At 41.1% G+C, this 12,447-nt stretch overlaps 1 protein-coding gene across 4 annotated transcripts in view; it reads right to left on the bottom strand.

Moving 5' to 3' along the window:
* unc13c (unc-13 homolog C (C. elegans)) overlaps window positions 1–12,447 on the bottom strand; it is a 133,437-nt gene that overhangs the window by 59,861 nt on the left and 61,129 nt on the right. For all 4 annotated transcript variants that reach the window (XM_088295581.1, XM_088295582.1, XM_088295583.1 and 1 more), the window contains 2 exons: window positions 9,235–9,391; window positions 8,106–8,174 (listed from right to left, as the gene is read on the bottom strand). In XM_088295581.1, coding sequence (XP_088151707.1) covers window positions 8,106–8,174; window positions 9,235–9,391 — 226 coding nt within the window. The remainder of the gene's footprint in view (window positions 1–8,105; window positions 8,175–9,234; window positions 9,392–12,447) is intronic.

Here is a 12,447-nt window from a genome sequence, read left to right as displayed (position 1 = left end):
TAAAAATGTAAACACTGCAGCAGGTTTACACGGTACGATGGACATATCGTTATATGATTGCACAATAAAGGCCCGTGAAGGAACCAGTCATGCCTCTCGTGCGCGGCACTGGAGTGAAGCCAAATGGGCTCCGATAATGAAAATGCTTCTTAAATGAACATCAAAATTTGATTCCAAGCAAGAGATGAGGTTTGAGAGGTAAGAGGCACAAACTAACGTTCATATGGCCGAAATAAATTGAAATATATTTCAATATTCATTTCTAAAATGTGTCAACGGAACCGTAAAGGGTGGAGGTTATCGATACGCCGGTCCAATTTATTGTTAATTATGAATTTTTAGCGTCATTTTAGTATACATCACTGTCCAAAGACAGACATAAATTCGGACTTGAAATTGTCTAACAGAAGCAAATTACGAGAACTCGGTTCAGTGAGGATCAAAAACATCACTTTGTGTGACTCACTTATTCCCGTCATTTGTATTTGTAAATTCTGTGTTGTGAGGAAATCCAAATCATATGAAATTCGGCGGCAACCAGAGATCTAATCCTGCTTTGTTCTCTAAACCGAAGTGTAGATGTGATTTCTTATCACCTCCACGGTGTCATGCAGTAGTCAGTGTTATGGACTATGACACAGTGACAAGCTACTTTAATCTCTGCAGCAGTGTCAGCTTTATTCCTATCAGCAGAATAATGGATAAACTGTCCGCAAAGTCAAGCCACAAAATTGTATTTTAATCTCATCATTGGTGAAGTTAGTCAACAGAAAGAATGCGTGCCTCTTTTATTAGCACGTTTCAGTTTGACTTAAAAGGCAAAATGTGTATTTCTCCCCTGTCATGATGAACAAAAAATTCAAATTCAGTCTCTCCCAATAGTCCATTAAATATTCCTGCCTGGAGGATTGCTGCATGCATTGAATAAAACATGTCTTGAATGTATGGTAGTTTTTCCTGACCTGAGGTCGACATGATGCACACAGTAAAGAACAATTTGTAACAAGTCCGTATGCTGGTGCGTGTCGAAAAAGCAAAGTGCATCTAGCCGCCTCTGTCTAAATAATGCACCATTATGTGAAATCACATTTTTCTTGCCGGTGGATACTGCAAACATTTGAGCAACAATCAACAGAGGGCGCCGAAAATTCTGTCACTACGAAGATTCTAAAGGCTAATATTCATTGCAAAAGCAATTGCCATAAATTGCTCAATTTGACTGAATACGAGCAGACAAAAGGGACAGTGAATGTTTACCGATTGCCCAACTGGCATAATATGTCCCTACCACATTACGGCTATTTTTGAATGTCGGCACATTTCAATTTGTGAAAAATAATTCTGAATCCAGCAGAAATTTTGGATATTAGAGTTAGGACAGTGCAATTAAAGTTAAATTGTGATTACGATTATCAAACTCAACAATTTAAAAATTGGCTTAATCATAAAAAAAACATTATTATATACAATATATATTATTGTAAATGAAACATTATTAAAATAGAACTTATTTTACAATGTCTAATATTATAGTGTGTATAATAGAGGTCACAATTTGAGTGTTCCATTGAAATAGATTATTTACAGTTCAATGGCAATTTCTAAGTGTATAGCAAGTCCATTTCTTTAAGTTTCTTCATACAATGAAACCATTGTCGAATAGATACATTTAAACATTTTTTTATGATTTTTTTATTATATTTAATATTTGATTTGTCCGAATATTGTTTCCGTTTATGCATTTTCTTTTAGTTTTGTTCCCCTAAAAAAATAATCGTTGGAATACTTGTGATCTCAATTATTACAAAAATAATCATGATTAATATATATTTTTTTCATAATTGAGCCACCCCAATTAGGGTTACTCTCAGAATACATGAGTCACACCGCTTTTTTCCAGATTACACATGGTGTGTGTTTGAAATCGAGATGGGAGGATTGGCATAACGTGAAAGTACAAAATCCAGATGAGTTTTAAAAAAAAAAAAAAATAACTGAAGCCTTCTCCCAGGTTTTACGGAAATGGCTTTAGCAGCATTTCTGGCTGACTGATTGAGCCGTTAACCAATCAACTGGTTAACTGACTAACCAATCATTTGACTGACCAACTGGCAGACCCACTGACTGAGTAACTGACTTAGGCCCATGAGCCACCCGCTTACCAATAGTCATGGAAATGGGCTTTGCACAACTTGCGTGTCACCCAAAAAACAAAACAGTTCAACCAATCAACCACCTCATTAACAAAATTCTGCCAAAGTTCCACACCAAGCTTTGTGGGAATGGAATTTGTTGAGCTTGTTAGTTGTTTAACCCCACCCCCCCCAAAAAAAAAAACCCTCCAAAAAATCCTAACTAACCATCCAACTGGCAACCAAGTAGTTAACTAACCAATATCTTCCTTCGCACAGTTTGTAATTGGCCGTGATTTTAATCTTCTGCTTTCAACAGAGCTACAAGGCTAGCAGCTCATTTTTAGTGTGTCAATAATATTTAGGGCAAAAAAATTCTGAATTAAAGGTTATTATAAATTGATCACTATGGTTTAATCATGTAATGATCTCATCGCAATATGTAACATTATTTTTCTCCCATTTTCCACAAGATGAAGGATCTCAGACTTTTTCTGCACACTCAAAAGGCCTCTTTCCCTCAAATAATGTTTGAAAATCAATGTTATTGAGCACGTCGCCTTGCTGAGATGAACCCGTCCACCTTATACAGTACGTGTGGCATTTCAAGATGCTCTTTAGACTGCACGTGTATAATTGCGGAACATCTTGGAGCGAACAGCACGGCTCTGTAACGTATTTCAGTTGGCCTTATTATATTTGTGCAGGCTAAATGTGAGCAAGGGGTAATGTTTGGATGGTATATAACCACAGCAGCAGCCAAGCAAACTGTAAAAATATTGTTTTGTTTTTTTCTTCAGCGGACTCTTATACAACACTCACGAATATTTAAGGGCACAACCCCCATGGGTGTTTGCTGAACAAGCGTGACTTTATATCAACATGTCCAAACAACAAGCAGGATCCCAAGGGGGGCAGCGCGTGGGCGCACAAGGTGTCGCCGTAAATCAGGCCTATTTGGTGTCCATGCCGATTCAAGGACTCGTGTTTTATAAAAGTAAACCCAATCTCTCACGGAATGTCATTAGGGGAGGTGAGAGAAATTCACAGGGTGAGCCAGATGGGAATCGTATTCTTTTCCAATTGTGGCCGACTCAGAGAATGAATTGTGTGCGCATGCATGTGTGTGTGTGAGAAAGAGATAGGGACCCAGCAGGGTGGTGCTGGCAGGTGATATTCTGTGATTTCCTCGCGTGTGAACATCACTGCCAAGAAGCAGGGCCGAGAGAAAATAAAAAGGTGCAGTCACTCATTCATGTAACCCAACACGCACGCACACAGCATGCCTACTTTGAATCTACTGCTGTCGTTTTTTCGTCCAATCCCGTCCCCTCTCATCCCATCCTCGCGTTTGCCATCATTCCTCTTGTTGCTCCAGCATCAGCTCCTATCAAGGCACTCGCGACCGGCTTGGTGTCGGTTCGCTGCGCGGTGCCACCAGCTGGGCATAGGTTTGTATTTGATCGAGGTACTCAGGTGCACGCACACGAAGAAGGGAGGAGGAGGAAAAAAAAAAGAGCAAGGGGTGAAAGGGCATGATGTACCTGCATGTGGGCGCATATGTGGGTGCGTGTGTGTTGGAGCTAACAAGATTAGCGCTCATGGGATTGTTCTAGAAGCTTACGTACTAAATGTCAGGAATTCAATCTGCCTGAGTAGAAGAGTGCAGCACCTTTTGGCGCACCGGCGTGCTCGCCAAACTCCAACTATCGGAGATGAAATTCTATTTGCTAGGATCCGTTTAGTTTTCATCCTGCCGTGTTTCAGTGGCTAGGCGTATCGAAATCAAATATTGGAAGTCAGTTTTGTTGAGGAAAGTAAGTATTTATTTTGTTGTGCCTCTCTTAAATAATAACTAGAAACATCTAATCTAATCAGGCCGTTGTGTATCGAATCAATTTTGGAAATTTGAATCAATACCCACCACTAGTCACAATGTTATAGTTTCGCTTTTATGTTGGTCGTGTTGCTTTTGTTGGAAGATGGAACGCCGCAGCAGTCATGCGTGGGCTATCGCTCAGAAAGTCAAATTGTTGTTCCTCTAACCTGGCACATCAATGTTCAGCGAATGTCAAACGGCCTTAATGTGTTCCTACATTGCCTAATACGCCAGCGGCCCAACATCAACATTAGATCATTTATTAGCGACAAACGATCCCGCTGCTCACAAACAACTGCAGTCATCATAATTGCTTGGATTAGACCTTGAATCTTTTTTTTTTTTTTAATGTATGAGGTTATACTGGCTCTAAAGAAGCATTGTTTCATTGGCTTGATTAAAAATATAATTCAAAAACACTCCTTCAAAGCATCCTGTTAAATTAGAGTGGCTCTTGACGATTAGTTTAACTCGTGGATAATTTCACATTCTCATTGTCACCTTGAGGGAAAAGTTGAGCAGTGTGGTTCACTCTTCGTCGCTCACATGCGAGTGTCGGGGCCACTCTTAAGTCATCACAGAGTCTCACTTCATTGGCAGCTACGCACAAATGTGCAAGTTTTGCAAGGTGGGTAAATCAGAAGTCTGGATGGGAGGATCGGTAAACCTTGAAAGTGCTCAAACCAGGCGTGAAACAAAATGACCTGAGGGGAATATGGCCAGAAGTCACTGACTGACTAACTAACCGACTTCTTGAGGTTGACGTGGAGGACTGCTGGTAGTGACAAGATTTGTTGAACATGAGAGTACGGAAGTGACAATGATCATGCTATCAATCCGACCTATGATCTTCTCTACAACCTCATCTCTATCAATCGCAAAATCAATAACAGCTCTTTCATTTTGGCAAAGAATGATGAATCGGGAAAACTTTCAAAGAGATTTGTCGGATGTTACGAGCGGCAAAGTTGCGGCCAAGAAAACCTCGGCGGATGCGAGACCAATTCCTAATTGCCGTGGCAATCGCTGTACGGTGCATGAATGTAGTTTATTGCGCAAATAGATCACATCAACGTGTTAGGAACACCCTGGGAGGTAAATAACACACCTCGCTAGATCTGCCTGGAGGTTATAAAACATGAAAGTGTGGCACAGCGCCCGCACTCGTCATCAAACGCTAACAGGTCAAGTGGAAAATCCTCGGCGTGCCGTCGAACATCTGTGCTCGCGAGCAAATGTTGGAAAGTCACCAAACTACTGAGCGTGAAGCGTGAAGCTGTGTCGTCGCAATAAACATCCAGTTGCTGTTTGCGCGCCGTCCTCCGTGGGAAAATATGGCGCTGCCACTTTTCATTTGGCGCCATTCTATTTGTTATTTTTCCCAGCATGCAACTTCCTGATAATTGATTAATAAAACAGTTGTGTTCTGCAAATTGTGGCTCCTCCCTTTCTTGAATAGATGCCACCCAATCCGGTACGCGTGCAACCACCTTGCGCATTCGGCAAAACACTGAGTGCCTACGACGTCTCAAATTAAGAGTTTTAAACCTCGACAAACTCTTTGCATGTTTTCAAGAGACACATCCTATGTCGAGGCTTTTTTTTTTTTTGTTTCCTGCTTACAGAGCCAGTCCGACAATCAATATTGTGATTGATGTCTGGTTGCCCGGCGTCTTTAGGGGACGATGTGGTGATATTTATTATTTGCCTCCATTTTATCCCGAGACGGCAGGCCCACAACTTAAATCGAGCAGCTCTTGAATCCATTTACAATATAGACAGCCAACCGAAGGAAGCGAGATCAATGGCAGACTTATGTGGTAGCCGGCTGATCAGGATACAAATTTTAGAGGAACAGAACATTAGATTCTTGCAGTCAATTACATCCATTCTTTTCACACCATAGCAAGCGAACGTGACACACAAGTCATTATTCATCTTATCATCCACAGTCAGGGCTTCATGAAATAAAACGCACACATATCCAGAACCTTGCTCAACTCATTTCCAGAGCTGGGCATTCCGTCTTGAGGTCGGAACGGTCCGGCCCGGCCAGACGGCCATTTTTGGGGCAGGGGGGAGGGGGTTAGAAATTTCAAAAAAAGGGTTCGATTAACAAAGGCCGGAGGTTAATTTTAGTCCGTCCCACGAATCGTCCCTCGTGCGTGTGTTGAACCTACTCGCGAAATGGGTAAATAACAAAAATTGCCTCCGATCGCATCAAAAGCCCCACGACCATCTGTTTGTGTATGAAGAGACGTGAGACAGCAGTGTGCGTTCTGTATTTCTTTATGCTGACATCACGTTACCCGCGCCTCCCACCTACTACTGGGGCAAACCAATGCAAGAGGGGCGGGGGCAATATCACAATAAGGGAGAAAAAGGGGAAGTCAAACCATTAACCCACTTCGGTTTGACGAAACACTTCCCACCATTTGTTGTTTTAAATTCCACTTTTATTTGACAAATATTTGAACCCATCCTTACTATTGTTTTATATTCTGTGTTAGTTGCTAAAGCCTCTTCAGTCTGCTGGACACTATTTGGCAAAATACGGTCTTTGCATTTTCTGCATTTCAGGAGACACTCCACAATTGTGCGCGTCCATGTTTATGCTACTGAGACCGATGCTTTTTTTTTTTTCACTTGGTGTGATCGTTTCTTACCAGTTTCACTTGACCCAAATGTTAATCTACCAGTAATGTTATTGAACATAAATGCCTTCCCATTAACACACACCTCCCCCTTCTGGAATATAGTTCATAAACATGCCACATGACACCTAGCCACTGGAAGTGTTTTGGAACGACAAAACCATGTTTGCAAACATTTTGTGCCGGTGCCGTTCCGCATAATTTGACCAGCAGGCTCACTTATTTCTTTTCTGGATTCGGTTTTGTTGTCTGTCTACAATTTGCCCAGAGTCAATCTTGTCATTAATCGTTAATTTCGGCTTTTTGAAATTCATCCCCTCTGGCTTTTGTTTTATTCCAATGCAATGACATGCTGTTATGAAGGTTAGTTGTGTGTGTTTGATTAACTTTATTACTCGGAGACCTGCGGGGGTTATCGTGTGAAGCGTTGTAAAGTGACCTTGATTTGGTGCCAGTAAACGCATTGCCATCGATGTTGACAGTGCATATTTCATAGTGGATGTAAACATAAATGATGGGTGGTTTTCAAATGTACACATTTAAATGTATGACCATGGAAGAATGTTTAGTTATATAATGGATCGAGGATGTAAGCTGTAAATTAGCTCACAATGGGCCTCATTCAATTATGGTGCACAAGCACAAATTTGTGCGTAGGCACGGTTGATGCATGAATCTATCAATCTATTAATATGTTTGTACCTGAATACGTGCCTATGCTGCGAACAAATTTAGAACCTCCACAGAACAACTTAAATATAGGAATCAAATTAAGAAATAAATTCTGAAAATCTGAGAAAAAAAATCAGAAACACATATTTTATCCAATGTGTTGAAATAGGGCTTCTTGATTAAGAAAAAAATATTAATCATGATTATTTTAGTAAGAAATTGAAATTATGACTATTTGAACCATTTTTTGGGGGTACAAACAAATCAAATTTAAATGGAAGAAATATATATATATATATATATATATATACATATATATATATATAATTAATTTAAATTTAAAAATTTTTTTTTTACAATCATGCCAATTGTGTAACCCGCAAAGAACCGAAGCTTCAAAATGTGAAGCACAAAGTGGCAAGGGACCACTTGATTGCATGTGTGTATCCATTGCTTTCTGCGTGTTGGCAAATCAAGCTTACTTATTGAGACAGTACATTTTCGCTACGGATCTCATTTCCAGAAATGTACAATTAATAATAATGTATCATAAATAACGATAAATGACAGCACACAAATGGCCGTTGATTTCTTGTGACCTACCAGTGACTTTAACCGGCGTGCCATACATAAATCAGATTTTTGCATGTATGCTCAACTTGTGCACAGACAAAACACATTGTAATACACATATTAGAGGATGAGGCCCACTGTTCCAAAAATACAAAACAAACAGAAAAGACAACGCAACAAAGTGTTTGGACTCACGCGATACTTGGATAGGTCGATCCTCAACGAGTTGTGCAGCTGATCCAGTAATTTCACAAATTTCTCCCTCTGTCGGGATGAGAAATCAGGTACAATTTAGTCACGACATAAAACATTTGCACAACCACTGGTTGAAATGGAATAGTTGGAAGGATCATTTGATCCCTTTGAATTTGTCACATATATCAATGTGCAACCGTTTAAATCAGAGGTCCCCAATCACCGGGACGTGGGCCACGTTGGACCAGGCCGCGGCAGGCCGCACAGATGAAAGAAAAAAAAAACTTGCACCACTTGTAGTTTATTTATTATTTGAGACTAAAAAGTATCTCATTTTGAAAAGTGACCGGCTTCTTCCCGTTCCATCCATCTATGATGAACTCGTGCCTAGTGGTGCAATGGATCTTTGACCCATGATCCGTATGGATCAAGCACCAACGTTCGGGTCGAGCACGATCCGCGGGATGGCTGGTGAAAATAAAACTGTGCGATCACATTTGAAGTTGACCCTCATGTTGGCGTAATGGTTATCTTGATTTCCGTTTTCGACCTTTCGGCTTTATCGCAGTTTTAATTGACATGACATAGTTGCCACCAACATCAACACAACACCATCACAAAATCATTTTCAGACGCTAATTTAGGATGCTAACAAACTGCTACGAAATTACACAAGTCTATGGCGTTAGTGACTAGCATCTAGCTGTTAGCATTAGCAACACGTGCCAACTACAAACTCTGCCCTCCTAACACCTGCAATAAAAAAAAAGTTATGGACTTGAATGCACTATTCCGCACTGGAAAAAAGGTTGGGGACCACTGGTTTATATATACTCCAGAGTGCGACGCTACCAAGGATAAACCTTTTAATAGTGATGTGAAATTCTAACTATTAAGCAATCTATTTGCTTGGAACTCTGCTGATTAATCATGCATGAAACAAAAGAGATCAAATAGATTACATGGCTTCGCTTCAACCAAGAGAAATGCAACTAGTTTGCAGCCTGAAGGAGAATGTGACATCAATGAGATCCTACGTTTGCACAGAGCTCCCAACTGGAGAATTTAGACATTACCTCAGCACTTGACATTTATTGTGAGGGTTCCAGGTTCATACGAAATATCTTACCCCAAAGTTGGAGGCGGCGAATCGATCGGAAGCGGAGGCGGTGGTTGTGGTGGTCGTGGTTGTGTGCGCGAAGTAGGCGTTGATGTTGGCTAGCAGGTTACTCATCACCGCCGGCACGCTGGGACACATGTACTTGGCGGACAGGCAGGAGAAATGCCTGCCATGGAAAATGAATGGTAATTATTTGTAATGATAGTTGTGGGACGTGGACACAATTAAGAACAATAAACCCAGGGACTATTTGAGACTACGCAAATGAACTCTAAATGCTTCAGCAGGCACATACTTGAATCAATATGAGCTTAAGTAAGCGCCGTATTATTGCTTTTCCAAGCAATCCCTTCTGATGAAAGAGTTCATATTTGAGGGCATGAAGAGATTCTCAATGAATAATGCAGAGGTGTGCTGTAAGGTGTGTGTACTGGAATAGCCGTTCCATTAGCGATAAACAAATTGAGTTGCTTTGACAGTAAATCAAAGTTGCTTATTGTTGGGAAGTTACCACAACCACACTATTTTTTGGGCTGGGTACGGCTAAAACATTAAAAAAAATGTATGAATGGAAAAATGTTGATACTCCTTTTATTTTATTTTTATGTTATAATAAAAAAAAGGTGCAAATGTATAAAAATAAAGTATGGTTTCCTTGTATAAAGAAATAGTGCATTGGAGTTTACTTGCTGTACACTTTGAAATATAGAAACTAGAACTGTTGCAACATTTAAATAAACAATTTTAATGGAATGCTCAAATTTCAAACTGAAGTATACTCACTGTAGTGCTGTTGTTTTGTACCCTCCGAAAATAATCATTTGAATAATCGTGATTTCATCCATCCATCCAGCATCTGTTCTGCTTCTTCTCACTCAGGTTGCGGGGTGTGCTAGAGCCTATCCCAGCTATCTTCGGGTAGTAAGCGGGGTACACCCTGAACTGGTTGCCAGCCAATTGCAGGGCACACAGAGACGAACAACCATTCACGCTCACACTCATACCTAGGGGCAATTTAGAGTGTTCAATCAACCTGCCATGCATGTTTTTGGAATGTGGGAGGAAACCGGAGTACCCGGAGGAAACCCACGCAGGCACGAGGCGAACATGCAAACTCCACACAGGATGGCCGGAGCCGGGATTGAATCCACGACCGATGCTGTCTCTCACTGCGAGGCCATTGTGCTAACCAGTCGGGCCACCGTGCCGCCCTAATGGTGATTTCAATTATTGCAAAAATAATCGGGATTTCATTTCATTTCCATTTCTACTTAAGTTATCACTGTCATGGAAACAGGAGCACAAAACATTCAATTTGAGATTCTCCTGTTCAACTAACACCAATTCGTACGTATAATAAGACATTCTACTTTTATCAACATGATAAAATTTCACACTCACGCATACGTATGGCCAGCAGTGAATTGCTGAAACTGGACCCCATGCCAATTCAACGCTATAGCATGCGCATCGGTGCTAGTCGCACACATACAAATTGCGCTAGTCTACATTGCGGGGCATAAAAATGTAAATGCAGAGTCTTCTAGAAGTTGACTTGAATGCAGAAGGGAATATGCTGCTTTGCTTTGCTGACGCGTTTGCCAAGGAGACACAAAATGCAAAGGAGTGTCTTTCTGAATTTGTTCACTTTGCATTTGAACTGAAATGTTCTGGGAGAATGTGCCTCTGTAGTTATTAAAGAAGCCTGCAGCTCAGTGAACATCTCGAGGATTAATGTAACGCAAGTCATTTGCATTTTCTTTGGCTTTTTTTGATGTTGCCTCAAACGAAACCCAGCGATGGTAAAGAGAGAAAATGTGACGTAACGTCAAAAACAGGAAATGGAATGCTGCTTCTGGTCCTGTCTCGACTATGAAGTACAATCTGGTTTCTGTTTTGTGTTATTTAACATGAAGAAATGCAGGACCCGCGCCAACGGCACATTTCCGCAAGCATCACGCGTGGTCAAAGGCTGAATCATTTTTGTTTTAATAATTCATTTCAAAATGTTTGCTAAGGCTGTGAGGTAACCGCAGGTTTTCTCATTTCCTATGGGAAACAAGTTTGAGCATCCGGAAACTTTTTTCCAGTTCCCTCGTAGATTAGTTGAAAAGAACATGCTGTTTTCGCACCCGACTAAATTCTCAGAACAGGCTGCAAACAAACATGTTGCGATCCAAATGGCGACTTAATTACTCTACTTTCTGTCTCCAAGTTACCCAGAGCCGCCACTTGTTGTGAGGGGGCGAGGAAGGGAAAATCATGCAAAGTGAGTGATGATGGCATCTGTTCGAGTCCTGTGGTGCTCGGATAGTTCAGCCCCTAGAGCCGTTACGCCCTCGGAGTGCTGCACCACCTTGACTCCTTTCCCGCCAGTGAATGTAACGGGGGGGGGGGGTGCACAGAGAGAAGGGTTCTCAACAAAGAAGGTGGACGAGTTGAGTTATTTAAAATCACGTGATTTCGAGATAGTCAAAGCTGCGTTTTATTTTGTCGAAAGGGCTCATGTGCTCCACGCTCACAAAGCAGGTCACACTAACCAGCACTGTACTGAATAACAATAAAAATAAAAAAAATCATCGCACTGCCACCCGTAGTTCCGGAAGTCATTTATTTCACCTTCGCTTCAATGCTAGGCATCAAGTGGTCTTGTGCCGCAGCTGTACGGACTCTATTCGTACGATATGCAAGTCTGTGAACAGCAGCAACATGAAGCTGCACGATGCGGATCCTCTCCTCCGTGGTGACAAAGCAACTGCCCCAATAACAAGTAGCATTTTAACCGAGGAGGCGAACGAGGAGGTGCTAAGCGTGCTAATCGCTAAACTGAAATACAGAGTCGCGAAATGCCCAAAATGAGTGCTTAGGTGTACAGTCGCCTTTTAACAGAAGTCTGGCTAGAAGCGCGTGAGGGTGGAGAGCCAGTAGCTATGAACAGAAATGTTGGATTTCAATCAATACGTATCCAAATTAGAAGACGCTCTCAGACCGGAACACGTAAACGGATGACGTCCTCATTATGAAGAGGTCCATGTCAAAGGTATATTAAATATTTATAATCTCATCAATGATATTTGCACTAATTTCTACCACAGAGTTCTGAATTTTTAGATGTATTTAGATCTACACAATAATAGGTCTCAAAATGATAATCATAAAGAACCCTGTTCATCAGCTAATTGGGCGAGTGCTTACGATGCAATGCAGGTGGCCAATAAAAAT

This window comes from Idiotropiscis lumnitzeri, chromosome 5 (genome assembly GCF_059441095.1).
Source record: "Idiotropiscis lumnitzeri isolate Australia: NSW breed Sydney's pygmy pipehorse chromosome 5, RoL_Ilum_1.0, whole genome shotgun sequence".
Classification (NCBI taxonomy): Eukaryota; Metazoa; Chordata; class Actinopteri; order Syngnathiformes; family Syngnathidae; genus Idiotropiscis; species Idiotropiscis lumnitzeri.
Note: the sequence above shows the minus strand (reverse complement) of the source record. Positions and strands in the feature narration are given on the sequence as shown.